This window comes from Theobroma cacao, chromosome 9, assembly GCF_053813885.1.
Source record: "Theobroma cacao isolate CCN51 chromosome 9, ASM5381388v1, whole genome shotgun sequence".
Classification (NCBI taxonomy): domain Eukaryota; kingdom Viridiplantae; phylum Streptophyta; class Magnoliopsida; order Malvales; family Malvaceae; genus Theobroma; species Theobroma cacao.
The window spans coordinates 4,903,136-4,919,680 of NC_142647.1; the positions used below are offsets into that span (position 1 = coordinate 4,903,136).

General features: G+C 36.4%; 5 protein-coding genes and 2 non-coding genes across 8 annotated transcripts; 4 read left to right on the forward strand and 3 right to left on the reverse strand.

The window, feature by feature from the left end:
• Nucleotides 1-675: 675 nt before the first annotated feature.
• RPS15AE (ribosomal protein S15A E) lies at nt 676-2,450 on the reverse strand. The gene is made up of 3 exons (XM_007012855.3): nt 2,257-2,450; nt 1,216-1,376; nt 676-1,034 (listed from the first exon to the last, which is right to left on the reverse strand). The coding sequence occupies exons 1-3, from the start codon at nt 2,384-2,386 to the stop codon at nt 936-938; spliced, it is 390 nt and encodes a 129-aa protein (XP_007012917.1). The 5' UTR covers nt 2,387-2,450; the 3' UTR covers nt 676-935.
• A 156-nt stretch (nt 2,451-2,606) lies between these two features.
• On the forward strand, nt 2,607-5,082 carry LOC18588445 (F-box/RNI-like superfamily protein). The gene is made up of 2 exons (XM_007012856.3): nt 2,607-3,131; nt 3,466-5,082. The coding sequence occupies exons 1-2, from the start codon at nt 2,678-2,680 to the stop codon at nt 4,356-4,358; spliced, it is 1,347 nt and encodes a 448-aa protein (XP_007012918.3). The 5' UTR covers nt 2,607-2,677; the 3' UTR covers nt 4,359-5,082.
• A 1,075-nt stretch (nt 5,083-6,157) lies between these two features.
• TRNAP-UGG (transfer RNA proline (anticodon UGG)) lies at nt 6,158-6,229 on the reverse strand. The gene has a single exon. It is a non-coding gene; the product is annotated as a tRNA-Pro (tRNA).
• Nucleotides 6,230-6,291: 62 nt separating this feature from the next.
• Nucleotides 6,292-7,841, forward strand: LOC18588446 (Ribosomal L28e protein family). Its single transcript, XM_007012857.3, has 4 exons — nt 6,292-6,393; nt 6,544-6,697; nt 6,795-6,958; nt 7,522-7,841. Exons 2-4 carry the CDS (start codon nt 6,550-6,552, stop codon nt 7,660-7,662), a joined length of 453 nt encoding a protein of 150 aa, XP_007012919.3. The 5' UTR covers nt 6,292-6,393; nt 6,544-6,549; the 3' UTR covers nt 7,663-7,841.
• On the forward strand, nt 7,217-7,308 carry LOC148760642 (small nucleolar RNA R24). Its single transcript, XR_016028732.1, has one exon. It is a non-coding gene; the product is annotated as a small nucleolar RNA R24 (small nucleolar RNA).
• A 972-nt stretch (nt 7,842-8,813) lies between the features above and the next one.
• On the forward strand, nt 8,814-12,684 carry HAG2 (histone acetyltransferase of the GNAT family 2). Its single transcript, XM_007012858.3, has 10 exons — nt 8,814-8,974; nt 9,146-9,187; nt 9,843-9,952; nt 10,054-10,122; nt 10,254-10,292; nt 10,377-10,453; nt 10,575-10,674; nt 11,340-11,421; nt 11,508-11,668; nt 11,818-12,684. The coding sequence occupies exons 1-10, from the start codon at nt 8,893-8,895 to the stop codon at nt 12,460-12,462; spliced, it is 1,407 nt and encodes a 468-aa protein (XP_007012920.3). The 5' UTR covers nt 8,814-8,892; the 3' UTR covers nt 12,463-12,684.
• A 357-nt stretch (nt 12,685-13,041) lies between these two features.
• LOC18588448 (oxidoreductase/transition metal ion-binding protein (DUF3531)) lies at nt 13,042-16,510 on the reverse strand. Of its 2 annotated transcripts, none has more exons than XM_007012859.3 (8): nt 16,283-16,510; nt 15,373-15,600; nt 15,140-15,225; nt 14,420-14,498; nt 14,283-14,342; nt 13,930-14,051; nt 13,709-13,780; nt 13,042-13,365 (listed from the first exon to the last, which is right to left on the reverse strand). In XM_007012859.3, exons 1-8 carry the CDS (start codon nt 16,358-16,360, stop codon nt 13,263-13,265), a joined length of 828 nt encoding a protein of 275 aa, XP_007012921.3. In that variant the 5' UTR covers nt 16,361-16,510; the 3' UTR covers nt 13,042-13,262. The 2 variants fall into 2 exon arrangements, with proteins under 2 accessions (XP_007012921.3, XP_017982659.2); XM_018127170.2 differs by lacking the exon at nt 16,283-16,510 and adding an exon at nt 16,104-16,248 and having other exon boundaries at nt 15,373-15,795.
• Nucleotides 16,511-16,545: the final 35 nt, after the last annotated feature.

Here is a 16,545-nt window from a genome sequence, read left to right on the forward strand (position 1 = left end):
TCATATATATTAGCCTTGTAAATGTGATGGGTTTAGCCGTCCACCACCTAGAACTACATTATGCCTGTTTCCTTGGACCTGCACGGACATCTTCACTATAAATTCATAGCCCTGATGTCTCTCTCGCAAAGCAGTCAGCTAGATTTGCAGATTTATATCTCAAGCTGTCAAGCAAATTGCAATGACGCTGAGACAAAAGAACAGCTGCCTAGTACCATTTCAACTATTACACCAAGGCTGCGGAAGGAATGAAATACATAACATTCAAGAGTAAAATATTGGTCAACCTATGGGAGACCAAGTTTACAAAATAATTGGAAACTATTCAGATTTTTAAATTGCTTGACCACCAATCTGAAAAAGAATTCCAGCAAAGGCGAAATAACTTCTATTGCTAAAAGCGGAAAAACAAAGATTCCTTTAAGTTTAAATAGTACTAGCTCTAACTTAAGAGCATTTTTGTTTCAAATTTGATATCATACATTTTCTCTTGGACTGGTGTAGCTAAGTGAAACATTTTGAACTAGAATCTTAGCAAATACTAAGGGTATTACAATAAAAATGGGGCATATCAGAGGTGCAAAGCCTTCATTGGCACACCACCTGTGGCACTTCAAAATTTGAGACAAATAATGTTTGCAGCATCAAAATTCTAAAATGATATTTACACTCATCTTAAATCAAAATACTGAAAAAACCGACAGTAGCTAAAAGTACTTTTCTCCGCAAAAAAAGCAAGGTTTGCTTTTGTAGTTCAATTATTACAAAAATCAGAACTAATTGAGACATTAATCCAAAAGTTACATTCCAGCATTTGATATTTAATGATACAAAATTCAGATAAATATTGATTGAAAGTTCACAGATAAACCAGAGCTCAAAGTACTAGTCTTCTCTTTTTCCCCATCTAAAAGAGAGTAGAAAGACAGACAAGTCTAATGAAAATAACCAAGAACCTGCCCACCTACATTCCTACTAATGGCTGCTTCATGATCCAAAATACCATCTGGAGTTGAAATCACAACATAACCCCACTGCAAATGAGATTTTTAAAGGACAAGGTAAGTATTAAACTATAAAAGGTCATCATCTCATGATATGAGGGATTATACAGACATAGCTGGTATATTTGCTTTCCTTCTAGCCAGCACTTTCTTCACAAAGTTATGGCAATGAATAATTGAAACACTCAAAATACAATGACTTTTAACAAACCTGATGTGTTGGAAGTTTAAGTGTTGTGTACTTTTCAATATCCTTCGCTTTGATGTCCTGCCTGTAAGTGAGTGCCTTGCAATCATTTACCCTGCCTTGCAGTTCAACTGTTATCCTCCCCACTCTATGTGGATCATAAACCTCAAAATTCTTGATGTATCCTTTCAAAAAGAAAAATTACAAAGAAGGTAATGACACAGCAACAAGCACAAGATTCAGCAGTGGGCAGTAGCCACAAGTCTAAATATAGAAGACATCTAGACTTTTAGCCTCATTAGTCCCTAAGATTATGACTGTGCCAATGCATCATACAGAGCCCTATGCCTAATGGTTTCCAAAAACAAAGCTCTATTTGACAAAAAGCGAGGAGAAATTTCTCAGAACTCCCATCCACGCCATATTGATGAAATAAAAGGGCACACAAAGATAAAAACCATGAAATCTGGTAATGAACTGAACAGCCCAACTGTTACTGAGTTTCGAGTAAAGTTGAAAATCAAATAGAATCGCAAAGGAAGATATTATTTTCATAAAAATTCTGCAGCTATCAAAGAAATGCCAATTGCCCTTCAAATTCATACTGGATTAGGTAACTCAAGTGGCAAAAACTGATTAACCTTCATATGTTAAGATTATAGGTCCAGTTTAAAAGTGAACCAGCGGCTTAAAACATCCAAAATTTTATCTCACACAAAACTTCAAACCAATAAAAATGAGTGTAACCAAGTAAAGAAATATACTATATAAGTTAACTCTTAGACACACATAAGCATAAGCATACGCATTAATGATTTGACATCAGATAACACTAATTTCCTGCACAATAAAGCCCCAATTTAAGCATTGCAGAGAAGTTCAACAAACAAGAAGCAAATTTCTAAACTTTTTTACTGGGTCAGTACAACCATAACTAATCCTTGAGATTACTCAATAACAATTTAAAATCGAGCAAAAATTCATTGTTATTAACCAAAATAACCAAAACCCATTAGTAAAACTGCGAATTAAAAAAAAAATAAAAACAAAAAAAAAGAAGCTTACCTCGATATTTCATGATCTTGAGAAAGGAAGACATGACGGTGGAGATTGGTTGCAATTCCACCGTGGCTTTGCCCCTCCTCTCCGCATTCACAATTTTCCTCAACGCATCGTTCAGTATCCTCCTCCCCATCTCTCTCTCAAACCAGTTCTTAAAGCTAACCGGCTAAACCCCGAATGACGGCCAAAACCTCCGTTTCAATCGCATTACATTTTAAAAACTCTACCATATCATTTAGGGGTATTACTGTAATCTAACAGGCAACCTAAAATGGCATTTTGGCTATTACACGAAAATACATGGTCATTTCGTAACTTGGCCAGATTCTGAATGGTTGTAAAGACCGGTAAACCATGTGAAACAATTCTAACACCTTCCAATCTGCTGTCTAGTCTTTTTTTTTTCTCCACTTCGTTTTCTGAAATGGAGGATCTACCTCAACCTCTTGTCGTGGAAATCCTGAATCGACTCACCGATTCCACCGACCTTGCTCGGTGCCGACTCGCCTCCAAAACACTAAACTCCCTCTCACACGAGGTCCGTTCTGTTAACCTCCTATGCAATTTGTCTCGCTACCTCAAATCCCGCTCGCCGGAGACCAAGGCCCACGTCACTCCCTTCAAGGCAATCTTCAACAACCTTGTCCGCGAATCTCGATGTCTTAACTCAGTGTCGATCGGAGTCGATAAGTCGCTCAGGGAAATCTCGTACGATGACGTGGATGACGAGTCGGATGATTTGTATTTGTCCGATGTGGGGTTTGTGAAGGAGTGGTTGCCGAAAATTTGCGGGGACCTAAGGAAGTTGTCGATTTCGGATTTTTGGATCCAGTCTTGCTGGAGGAAATCTGACGTTTTGAGCTTGATTTCTTCGTGTTGTAAGTTCCTCGGCCGTTTCCATTTCTTACTTATTTTGGCATTGAAAATAGGAGAATTAGTTTGAAATTGAGCTTAATGGAGTGGTTTTAAGGCAAATGGGGGGGGGGGGGGGGGGGGGGGGGGGGGGGCGGCGGTTTGATTTAATGTTGGAAGGCAATTAACTTGCTTTAAAATTATGAGAAGTGGGATTATGAAAGATGGTTAAGCACACCTTGTGAAATGAATTAAGCATCAATTTTAAATTTGTTGCCTTATAGGCTAAAGCTTTTCTTTTTTTTGTTAATTTATATTGTATCTTATGCAAAGGCCATTGCTTTTGTTATGTGTCTGTAGGCAATAATCTTATGGAACTAGAGCTGAAGAATGCTTGGCTTTCAGTTGATGGGTTGAATCCGATGACTAGGCTAACAAATTTGACACTTGAATTTATTAGGCTTGAGGATGAGGACCTAAGCAAAATTAATGATTGCTTTCCTTCTCTTCGAGTTCTGAATTTGGTTGGTGTTGGAGGACTTAAAGATCCGAAGATTCATCTCTTGCATCTTAAAGCCTGCTTATGGACAGTCTCAAATGCTCCGCTTTCTTTGACTATCTCTGCTCCCAACCTGGTGAAACTCAGACTGAAATGTGTTAAGCCAAAATCACTTGTGCTTGATACCCCATTGTTGTCTGATTTCCATCTTTCAGTTGAGGAGGTGTATGATTTTAGAGTGAAAGAATTTTGTAATTTGGAAAACTTTCTGCTTGAATCTTCAAGTCTTTGTAGCCTCCTTGGCATGTTTACGTCTGGTAAATCAATTAAGAAGCTGACAGTGGATTCTCTCAAATGGAATGAAGCTCTTGAAACAAGAAAATTTGGCTTGGAAGCATTGTTTGATGTGTTTCCAAATGTAATATCTCTTAATTTAGGCCCTGGGGCTTGGTCAGAAGCAGAGATTTGCTTTCGCAAAGGAGGTTTGAAAGATAGGAATGCAATGAAGGAGTTGACAGAGATTGTGGCACATTTAGTTGTGTACGATATTGAAGTTACCCTGTCATTTATTTACTCTATCTTGGATAAATGCACCAACTTATCAGACATGGCATTACTCCTCCACCCTAAAGAAGATTCTAGAGCTGCTAGTAGCCTCATCTCTAGGTGTACAACTTATGGTCCAAGAGTAAGATGGAGATGGGGAATGTGGAAGGAAGGATCGAAAGATACCTGGGTCTTTGTTGGCATTTAATTTGGTAATCCTCCTTTCTTGGAAGGAAATGGGAATGCTTAATCTTTTGTGCTATCTGTCTGTTGTTTCTCTGGTATAATCTTCCCAATGAAAAACAAGACACTTTTTCAGCAACCTAAAGTAGTTAGAACAAGGATTGTGTCTGTAGATGTACAAAAAGTTTAGTTTTATGGGGACACTAGCAAGTATATCACCTGTACAAATGAATTAGTTAGTTGCTTGGAAAGTGAAAGCATAATGGCTTGCAGCATTGCATACATGTCTGGCCTTCTACAGCCCAAACTGCACAGATGGGTTCTTACATCTTCTGATGCATTTTTGTCCTGAATCCTGCAGCAAACTCCATTGGTTTTAAGTGACTGCACAATTTAGATGAATAACAACAGAGTTTAACGCCAACTACCTCAGTATCCTGCCTTCCAGCAGAAGGAAAGAGAAAAGGGGAAAAAGGAGGAAAGAAAACCAAGCATCACCGAGCTGATGCTTGGTTGTTGTTTTGTAAATAGGGTATATTAGTATTTTCTTTCAGGAATCCTTTTGCAGGTTGTATTTTTCTGCAAAGCACAATTCCATTGGTTAAAAATGTAAATATCCTTTGTTTTCTGAACGTGGTGCTGAATTGCTAGCCTTCTACATCATGTTTGTGTTTCATTCATAAATGTTGATTTTGTAGCTGGAAAAAATAAATCAATGGCCGTTTCATTGTCGTATTCTCTTTGATAAAGGCTGTATACTTTTCCCTAATAGCACGTTTGGTATGGGGAATAGCTATGCTATTCCCCTTCTATTCCTGATCATTTTCTACACCTTCGTTTGGTTACAAATTGGAACACGGAATACGGGTGCCGCAGGAATAAAAATTCCATAAAGCTGGCTTTTAGCCAGCTTTATCTATTCCCTCCCCCACCCCCCGTAATATCTATTCCATGTCTCATGGAATAGCTATCAAACATGTAATGACTAAAATGCCCTTACCAAATGTTGGGTTCAAAAAAATAATTTTCTTCTTTTTTTAAAAGGGTTTATGAATTTGCATTTAATCTATCAAAAGACATAATTTACAATTTTTTTTAGAAAAAAATGATTCATAATATATGAAGAATTGGCTTAAAAAAATCTATACACAAATTTAATTGATTATGATAGATAAAATATAATATAATTAAATTATATTTTTAAATAATTATCTATTTATAAAAATATGTGATTAAATTATAATTATTTTTAGTAATTAGGGAAAAATATAATTATGATGGATAATTAACTTTTGGGATAAATGTGTATTTAAATGATAATAGGGATAATTTTATTTTTTTATGAAAATAATTGTTAATATGGTCAAGGGTATTTTTGTCTTTTTATCACCTATTCCTTTCTTATTCCAATCTTATTTCTACCAACCAAACACTGTGATAAGTCATAATAGCAATTCCTGCTCTATTCCATTCACAATATCAAACAAAATAATAACTATTCTATTCTATTCCCACTTTATTCTATTCCCACAGAATAGCAATTCTATTCTATTCCTGCCTATTCCGCGAACCAAACGTGCAGTAATTTTTAAGTTCCTTTTATTCTTCGATGAAAACATCATTGATGAAGAAACCATTTGTGCACTTTTTAGTAGTTCATGGTGTTTTCTGTTTTAATTTGCAAGTAACCCCATTTGCACGTAAATTTGGCTTTCTTCGGTCTAAGGGTAATGGAAAAATAAATACAGGATTTTACGACTAGTAAATTACCCATCTCCAGGTAATTTTAAAAAGGAAGCAGAAAAAGGAAAACGTACCAAATTAGGGGCGCTCCGAGAATCGAACTCGGGACCTCTCGCACCCAAAGCGAGAATCATACCACTAGACCAAGCGCCCAACGATAATTTTCCGCACCTAACTTATTTTGTATTCTTCAATTCTGACCCTTTCCACATTGGCTAGGGTTTTTGACCCCGAATATAAGAGCACAACTTACGGTATCCCCATGGTCAAGCGATCCTAAAAACCTCTTTGCCGCCTTCCTCTCTCTCTCTGTGGCGGTAACTTCTTAGCTTTCTTTTATTCTAATTCCATTTTTTTTCCCTAACCTTGATTTCAGTTTACATTCCCTTTTCTACGATAGTAAATTTGTTTCCCCCGTTCCCCATTTTTGTTTCGGTACGATCTGATCTCTATCCATTTGTTCTCAGGTAAAAATGGCGACGGTTCCAGGGCAGTTGATTTGGGAGATCGTGAAGAAGAACAACTGTTTCTTGGTGAAGGAGTTCGGCAGAGGCAACGCCAGCGTCCAGTTCAGCAAGGAGAGCAACAATCTCTACAATCTCAACTCTTACAAGCACTCTGGTAACCTTATCCTCCATTTTCCTGAACTTGTGTTCCTAGAATCCCAAAATAGAAAAAATGTCAATTGTTTTGATGGTCTTTTCTGAAATTTTTACAGGTCTAGCAAACAAGAAGACTGTAATTATTCAGTATGGAGGGAAGGATCAGTCGGTGTTGCTTGCCACCTCAAAGACTAAGAAGCAGAACAAACCCGCAAGTTTGCTTCATAAATCTGTTATGAGGAAGGAGTTTCCTAGGATGGCTAAGGCTGTTGTCAACCAGGTATTCTACGAATTTGATTATTAGCATTTAATCTGTTATACTAGTTAGAAACACGTGTAATTTTGGCTTGTATTCAAACCTCCTGGAACACAAACATTGACTACTCTTATGTTTGAATGTAATGCTCTTTGCTAATATGCTAATTTTCTGTTTAATGCTACGTTGATTGTGCAATTTTTACTGGGAATGTTATTGTTAGTTAAACAACTTTTATTCTAGAATAGTTGCTTGTAACCATCCATTGCTGGTTTTGTCTTAGAAGCGGTGATGAGAAGCTAACATATAAGAAGACCTATCTTATAGTGGGTTCTTCAGTGAAATATACTTGTTACGCTTGGCTTCTGAGCTTCCATCCTTGACTACGGAACCTTGTTCTTTTCCATAATCTTGTCTATTCTGCTATCTTGTTTGATCAGTTGTTGCTGCTAACAATAATTATTGATATCAAGAAGTTGTCTTTTTTGTGGAATGTCTTGCATTAGTCTTACCGTGATCCATATCCGTGGATGAAAAGTTATGGAATGTGAGCCTTTTACTGACTGCTGCTTGTTTGATGGTTTCAGGTTGCAGATAATTACTACCGACCAGATTTGAAGAAGGCAGCCCTTGCAAGACTTAGTGCTGTTCATAGGAGCCTTAAGGTAGCCAAGTCTGGAGTCAAGAAGAGGAACAGGCAGGCTGTCAAGATCCCTGGTAGGAAGTGAGATACTTAGGGAACATGCCATGCTCGCATCAGTGTTGGTTTTCTTTAGTTCCAAAGTTTCAGACAGTAAATTTTTCACTTTATGTTCCAGGTTGATGTATTGGAAGAATTGTTACCTCTGCTTGAGATGTTCAACCTAAATTTTGAGATAATTGGTTATGAGTTTAATTTTTTTGTGCATTTGGAAATTTCAATTACACTATATATGGGTGTGCAGTTTGAATTTTCAGTGATTGAGTTGATTTGATAAGGCATACTATAAATTTCAATAACTGGATTGTACTTTTCAGCAATTGGTATTACGTAAACCACCCTCCAAACTTAATAGTAATTGGTAAAAGCATTTAGTTAATGTAATTTTACCGTCGGTTCATGTGCATAAATAATTTTATTGAACAACTTGAGGAAAAGTTTTATAGCCCCGGATATTTGTACACTTATGTCAAAACAGACTTGTTTTCCTTTCTTTAAGAGATCTTTAATGATCAAGGTCAAATCTAAATTAACATTTGATTCATATCTATTCATTGGAATAACTTGTGTAGCGGTGTTGTTGTCTCCTTATCTCCATGTCATCGATGATCAATCTTTCAATAAACACTATAATTTTGCTTGATATGCAAAACAGTTTGCGAATTTAATCTCAAGATGGTCACAATGAGCTCTATCAGAAGGTTAAATGATGAATTACCCCAATTCCAAAGGAAGATTAGGAAAAGGTTTTTTTTCTTCAATATTTTCATAATAGTTGAGATGCTTCTTATTTTATTTTAGGGTGATTAATGATCTTAAAATAAGTAATAAAATATATTAAAATTAAAAAAATGATGTGAAAAGATTTTGATCATCGATTTCTTTGAAAGTATATGTGTCAGTCTATAATAAAAATAATAGATAACTGTAGTATTTTTTAATAAGTCATCCAATTTATTTCGTCAATACTATATGCATACAAAGAAAATTAAACTGTGGCCTTCTCACTTTTCTTTAAGTCCATTTGTTATGGGCCATGAACAAGGTGTCAGCAAGGGCCTCAACCCCAAATCCAATCAACTTTCCTTTTTTAATATCACGTGCGCTGCACGCGAGGAGTGCACTTTGTTGTCTCTTTTGCATCTCCACTTCACTGGATTTATCATAAATAGCCCTAACTTATCCCCAATTCGTACAACATAATTTCCCGCTCTCAGTTCGCCATTTCCCGCTCTGCGAAACCCTAACCCTCCAGCAAATGGGGCAGAAGCAGCAACAACCCAACCCCGATCCTCTCCCCGAACCCAAGAAAAGACGACGCGTCGGTTTCTCCAACATCGGTTTGCCTACTCTTTTCCGATTCTTCATTTTCTGTTTTCACTTTTTCACCCGAAATGCATTTCCCATTTCGATCTTCACCTCTCCTCTCTTCGCAGTAATTTCCATTTTTATTATTTTCCGAAGTGTATTTTGTGATTCAGCTCATTGTTGTTCTTTTTCCTGTTCAACAGATGCTGGAGTTGAGGCCAACGATTGCACTAAGATTTATTTGGGTGAGTTTCACTTCTTTTGTTTTAAAATAAAGTTTTTTTTTTCTTATTTTCCCATAATTTATTTAAGCTGTCATTGGTATTAGTTTCATGAGTAGGTTATCTTCTGCTGTTGGAGCCTAAACTCTGTTTTTGGGTTTTGCTGTACTTTGGTGAAAAAATAGGAGAAAAAGAAAGTTAATTTTCTTGAATTTATCAATTGGATACTTTAATTAACTGCTTTAAGTAGCAAGGAAGACAATATTGTGATTTAGCCTCGATGAGAATGTTTTTCATAAGATAGTTAACTTTGCTCTGTCTAGAGTAGAGGCAGTCATAACATGCAACACATTGATCGAAGCATTTTAGAATTCTCCACAGTATATAATGCAGTCAGGCGTGTTACTATTGTATTCAAAAGTGGCATTGCTGCATAATTTGTCAATAATTCAGTTGGCAGACTCAATTCATTGTTAAATTCATTATATATCGCATGGGCCTAGTTCAGTGCTTCTTGATTGTTGGTAAATGGTTGTTCTTAATTATACATGGGCTACTTATTAGGTCAGTTTTTAGTTTTCTAAATTTAATTTAGCTGACTTTCTTTCCACTTTAAATTTTGATATGTTCCATTTGAACTTTCTTCTGATTGCTGATTTGTTTAATTGATGGTATTTAGTTTCTAGGAAAGAGGAGGTGGGAACTTCAGATGGTTTCTGTATTAGTCCAGTTGATTTGAACAGCTTTTTTGAAGAAGATGGGAAGATATATGGTTACCAAGGGTTAAAGGTAATATACATTCATAAGTTGCAGCACACTAGCCTTTAAACAATCTTTTATTCTCTGTGATGGCTTAGTTTTGAGGTATTGTTTCGTTTCATTTTATGCAGATAACCATCTGGATTAGCAGTATATCATTTCATGCACATGCTGATATTACTTTCCAAGGCACATCTGATGTAAGTTGAAATTCTCATCCCTGAACTACCAGTAGCAGTTTAATCTCATTTTATATCATATGTTGAGTCCGTGAAGCATTTTTTGTGTCTTTCGTGGCATTTTAATGATTTCTACTGTTATTTATTTCTAGGGGGGCAAAGGGATTACAGACCTGAAATCTGCTCTTGAGGTATACATTAGCTACCATTATAAAACCTTACTTTAATCCCTGATTTTGTGAGGCCTTCTTATTAAGTAAGTCTTCTTTCTGCAGAAAATTTTTGGTGAGACTCTTTTGGAGAACAAAAATGACTTCCTGCAAACTTTTTCAACTGAAAATAATTTCATCAGGTATTATGCCATGAAAATATTATGCACATATAAAGATGTATTGCCCATTTCTCTTTGCATTGTCAGGTTTCTATTCCTTTCAATAATGGTGTTGTGAACTTAAGATGTTTACCCTTTTCAGTTCAGCTGTATCAACTGGAGAGAAGTTGCAAAACAAAGCCTCCAATGGCCATATAAGTCATTTTAACAGCAATTCAGAAGCAGCCTCATCTGACCTGGAGGTATTATTTTACTATCTTTGCTATCTTTGCATGCACTGAAATGGGTGTTGTTCTCATTAATATCGTCTTCAATTATGGATGAATAAAGTGTTTGTTTTGTTGCCTAAATGTCACTGTTATACCATCTATTTTGTGTTCCATTTCCCCAACCTGAAACTTAAGTGTTCAAATTCTATTATATTTGGTCTCAAATTTTGCATTGGAACTGAGCACAGTGAGTTGGGCTGCACTTTTGCTATTATCTTTTGAGATTGTTCATTGTTGTTTCCCATCTTGATACTAGTTTTATTGTGACACCTGTTTGTGTTAGTTTTTTCATATTATGAAATTTTCAGGTACCCACGACAGAGAAGTTCTTTTTCCATTCCTTTCAATAATAATTTCCCTTTTTTGTTTTGCCCTTTTCTGTTTCCATATGCCTTTTTGGGCAGTGATGGTTTTAGTCCGTTGAATGATAATTTACATGTTATAGGAGGCTAGTTGTGGTGAGAGTGCTCATTAATAGTTAAGAGCAGCATGGGAAAGTTCCATGGAGTGATTTTGTGGGAAAAATATTTGATAGATTAAGTTACCTTGATGTTAACTTACTGGTAGATTGCATCACTATGAAATTAATGCTATTGAGTTGCATGCATGTGAATTTTGATATGCTTTCCTTCTGTTAGGTTGTTCGCATGGTGGTAGGCAATTTGGCTGCTGGACATCTTTATAGTCACTTGGTACCTCTGGTTCTTCTTCTTGTTGACGGTAATTCCATCACTTGTCACTGCATATTAATGGCAATATGTATTTCACTCTTAATATAATCTAAACAGTTATATTTTCTTGATTAGGTAGCAATCCTATTGATGTAACTGATCCAAGCTGGGAGTTATATCTCTTGATTCAGAAGAAAATGGATCAGCCAGAGAAACCTCAACATTTGTTGCTTGGTTTTACAGCAGTCTATCGCTTTTATCGTTACCCTCAGGGTTCACGCTTACGACTTAGCCAGGTTTAATCTCTTTCTTTGTCATTATTCATGTTAGTATCGGAGGTAGACTGAATGAAACCCAAACTATTTCACTCTTCAACAACTTTGGCATGTTGGTATATTTTACTAATCACCAGTAGCATTTTTCATGAAATTTTTGTTTTTGGCAGATTTTGGTATTACCTCCTTACCAGCACAAGGGTTACGGCAGTTACATTGTGGAGGTGCTCAGCAATGTTGCAATATCTGAAAATGTTTATGACTTGACAGTTGAAGAGCCTCTAGATTACTTCCAACATGTGCGCACCTGTTATGATGTAAAAAGGCTGCTAGCCTTTGACCCAGCCCAGAGTGCAGTTAAATCAGCTGTCATGCGTCTGAAGCAAGGGAAATTGTCAAAGAAAACCTGTGTTCCTCGATTCCTGCCACCTCCTGATGTAGTTGAGGATGTCAGGAAAACTTTGAAAATTAACAAGAAACAGTTTCTTCAGTGTTGGGAGATTTTGATATACCTCGGCCTTGATCCTTTAGAGAAGCATATGGAGGATTATGTGACAATCATTTCTAATAGGGTGAAGGCTGATATACTAGGGAAAGATTCTGAGACTGTGGGAAAGCAAGTGATTGATGTCCCTAGTGTTCATGATGAGGAGATGTCATTCGTCATGTTCAGGTCTCAGAACAGTAAGGTTGGTGGTGTTCAAATGGATGAAGATCAGGCAAAAACTCAAGGAGAGCAGCTGCAGCAGTTGGTTGATGAGAGAATCGAAGAGGTCAAGTTAATTGCGCAAAAAGTGTCTCAGAAACATGTATGAAATACCAGTTTCTAGGCATGATGCATTAACCAGGATAAGTATTACTGAAAATTTATATTCAAGTTGTAGGTTGAGGTAAATTGAGGCTTGTTTGTAAATTTTTGAGTCGTACTTTAATTTAAGCTTATCGTAGAATATTAGCTGACTTTATATTTCATAGTCCATGTCGTCATTTTTATCCTCGTAGTAATATGAGCAAGCCCAAGTGGTTGTTGAATCAAACCCTGTCATATTCACTTCCCATTATTTGTGGCTTGGACCTATGCAAAGCTTTTGAGCAAGCATTCATGAGGGCAAATTATTTGGTTTTTGAACTAATATTACCAGTAAGCTTACTACACTATGGCTTTGACAGTGTCATCCTCAGCTTTCCTATTTGGGCAGTTGGCCCATTGAAAGAGTGGTAATGCTAATGGTAGTCTATATCTCAACAGTATTTTGAACTCTTACTATCTGATTCTGTCCCCTTTTGGATTACTGAATATTAATGGCATATTTGCTTGGCAATTAATGTTTTTACACAGGCAAGTTTTCCTCCACTCCTGCATGAAGCAGGCAGCGCATGTGTTTGGTCCTCCATGCAAGAATAACAACCATCTATTACCATCCTTTACCTACTGGTTCAAAATATTTATCCTTGTTAGTATCACAGAGCCTAAAGTATCATCATTTAATAAAGTTATTAGACAGCACGGTCTCAGCAATCATCAGTTTCACATTGAGTTTTCAAACCTTTGTACATTCATAATGAGTGGAAAATGGTTAGATGTTTCCCTTGGTAGGGTGCTGAGTTAGAAAAGCTAAATTCTGTGAACAGTGTAGCCTGCATCCTCCGTTGTCAAGTCCTCCTTCCAATTTTCAAATTCAGATCCACCAAATACCAATTGCATAATTCCAACGTAGCTGTTGAATGAAACATTAAAAGGGTCAGTCGGTATATACATTCAAACCAGAAATTATGGCCAAGGAAGTAACAGAACAAGCAATGGAATTATATACATTATGTAAAGTGAAGTCAAACCATCTATGGAACTAAAGGTGATGAACAATTAATACTTTTTGTATTCGCGATCAGCAAGTTCCTATTCTTCTAAGAATGCCCATGGCAGAGATACTAGCAGTTTGGAGCTAGTCCAAATGTTTGGTCAAATAAATGTTTACTTCACCTGATATGATATAATGGGGATTCCAGATTCATACAAGTGCCAAAATGTTGTCCAAAGAAATAAATATGTAGGAAACTTACTCAGAGCTTATCTGTGTCAATGCATTTATCAGAACATCCAGAAGCAATGGTTCAGTGGTCCCAATATCCACCCTGTTTAAAATTTTTATCATATTCATGAGACTCGCAGGAATCACAAAATATCCATTTTCAAAATTCTAAACAAATTCGTAGTATGCACAAACTCAGTGTCTGAAGAAAACAGGAAAGACACTAATTTTCATTTTAATTGAAACCTATACCATATGCGTGCCACGTTGTCTTGAACCTCAAGATCCCCAATGTTGTAAAATGTAGTTGCATTCACATTTGCTCCTTGAATGGCATCATAACTTGGTCTTTTCTCCAAAGGAGATTGTGATAACTGCAGAAAATACATTAGTAAGCAACAGACTTCTTTTTCAAGGTGCTGGACATGGCACACTCAATCTGAATTAAAGAGCATTAATTCTTTTGGAACTCCAAGTATCCAGGAAAAGAAGAATAGTCCATTTCTTTTCCAAGCAATGGAATTTCCCTTCTGATTATTATAAATTCATTGTGTTACTTTAAAATGGGAGTTTCTTCATTTAAAACAACTAAAGAAAACACTTACTTGCATATTCATGGAATTGCATCCACCAAGCCGTCCAATGATGTGCCATGATCGAATTGTCTGCAAACAACCAGATCATTTGAGTCATTCAATTTTGTTCTGAAGATAACACCATTAAGATTCAACAAATTACTTACATCACAAATTAAGGAGATGTCTTTCTCCAATGGAGCATTGTAGAATTCAAACCAAATGTATGAGTTTGAAAAATCAAATCTGCCAGTGTGGACAATAAGAGCCAATTAATAAAACAGAAGCTCTGACAAATTCTATCAATTGGACAAGCAATAGTACAAGATGTTAGTAGAAGCTGACTCCAATCTCTGGGAGTGAGACAAGAACAGGCAATCATAATGAAATCCACAATTATAGTAACAGATTCGTAATGTAAACTAAGAGAAGTTAATAAAAGAAGATAACTCGAGTGGCAAATGAGGATTTTCAACCATTTGGCAGTTCATGATCAGCTACAACCAAGCTAAATTCCACAATCATGGAGCGATGTGAAAAATTGTTTATCTAACAGGGCCTCCTTTCAATGCCTCTTCGCTAGTAATCACAAACTTTGTCTTGAAAAGGTTCCCCCATCTTAGTTTCATCACCAATTACAGAAGGTAACACAAACATTTTCCAACTCTTGAAAACATCCCAATTCAGACAGGGATCCATTGAACTTAAAAAGTTCTTAAAAGATCTACTATTGAATTAACGGAGTTGGAAATTGTCACTATTGAATTACAGCAGAGATTCAGACAAATCCACATCAGAGGATAGATAAAGAGTGAATGAATTCTAAATCAGGGCAATCAAAAGTGCCTCCATTGAATCAAGCATAACCAATGTACAAATGAACTCACTTGTTGAATGTTACTTTCATGGGTGTTGCAGAGCCAGTCTTTGTGTGCAAAATTTTGTTTCTTTTCTTCCTCAGTCTGTCTTCCATCTGAACATTCAATCATCCCCATCAATTAAAAGCATGAATACGAATATGCTCGCAAATCTCCTACAATATTCCTCTTCTCTAAGAAAAGAAAGAAAAACCCATAAATATATGCAAAACAATTTATAAAGTGATTGAGTCTTTACTTACTTTAGACCGAGCTTTTTGTGGGTCATCAAGACAACTCCCAAGAATCTCAGCAAATTCAGGGTCTTTATCGTAATTCTTCTCCTCTTCCCTCCCTCTAAATCCACTTCTTGCCTCATATTCTTCATTATCTTCTTCCTCATCCATCTCTATCTCCAAATTTTGGGCACTCATTTCATGGCTTCTTTTTGCTTTAACCACCAAAAACGAAGCCTTGGGTGAAGCATACTTCTGTAAGGAAAAATTAACAGCTGAAAACGGCGGGAAGCAGTTGAAACGGAAAGAAAATTCAGGGCGAGTAATGTTGGGGGCTTGAAGAGAAAAGGCTCCTGGGTTTAGGATAAGCATTTTCTTCTGTTTCTTCTTTCTATAATGTTAGTTTCAGTGTAGAGATATCGCTTGGTAGCTTTCCCTTAATGGGTGCCTCTGCAAATGAGAGAGGGGGGGTTTAGAGGGCCTGTCTGTCTAAAACCCTGTGAATTTGATCTTATCTTATACTATTACTTGCAACTTGGAAGTTCATGAGCTAAAAACTTTTTCTTTCGGGTTTAAATAGTATCAAAGCATGCTTAAAAATTCAGCTCTTTAGGGACAAATATATAACTAAAAATAAAATATTTTTAGCAATTAGAAAGAACATGGAAAATCTATGCTAAAAGCTACGAAGTAAATTATTTGTTTGATGATTTTGATTGCAAGCATGTTGGTTATTTGTTAAGATACAGGAACCGAACCTTTTGTGATGGGTTTTGAAAAACATATCACATGTTCAAGTTGCTAACTTGAACTAACATCCAATGGAAACTTAATAATTTTGAAGTCAAATGATGGAAAGGAAGAAAAGGTTGAGATTAAATTCTTGATTTTAATTCTGTATGATGACGATGATGATGGTGAAGAATATGAAGTTTACCTTCTTAACCCAGATTTTAAAGCTTTTTGGCAACAAAAGTGACTGAAAATTGTACAGGACTGTAATTTTTTTAACCATGGTAGCTATCAGTTGCCACCTTGCTTACCATGTCCTCCGCTAAAAACAAAACAGAAACAAACATGAACATCAGTGATGAGACAGACAAGGGTTGAATGATAGAAAGTGGAAGGGCAGAAAATTTTCATGCAGGGCCGGGCGGTAGGAAAAAGAAAAATAATCATGCAAAAGGCGGGCCATCCATC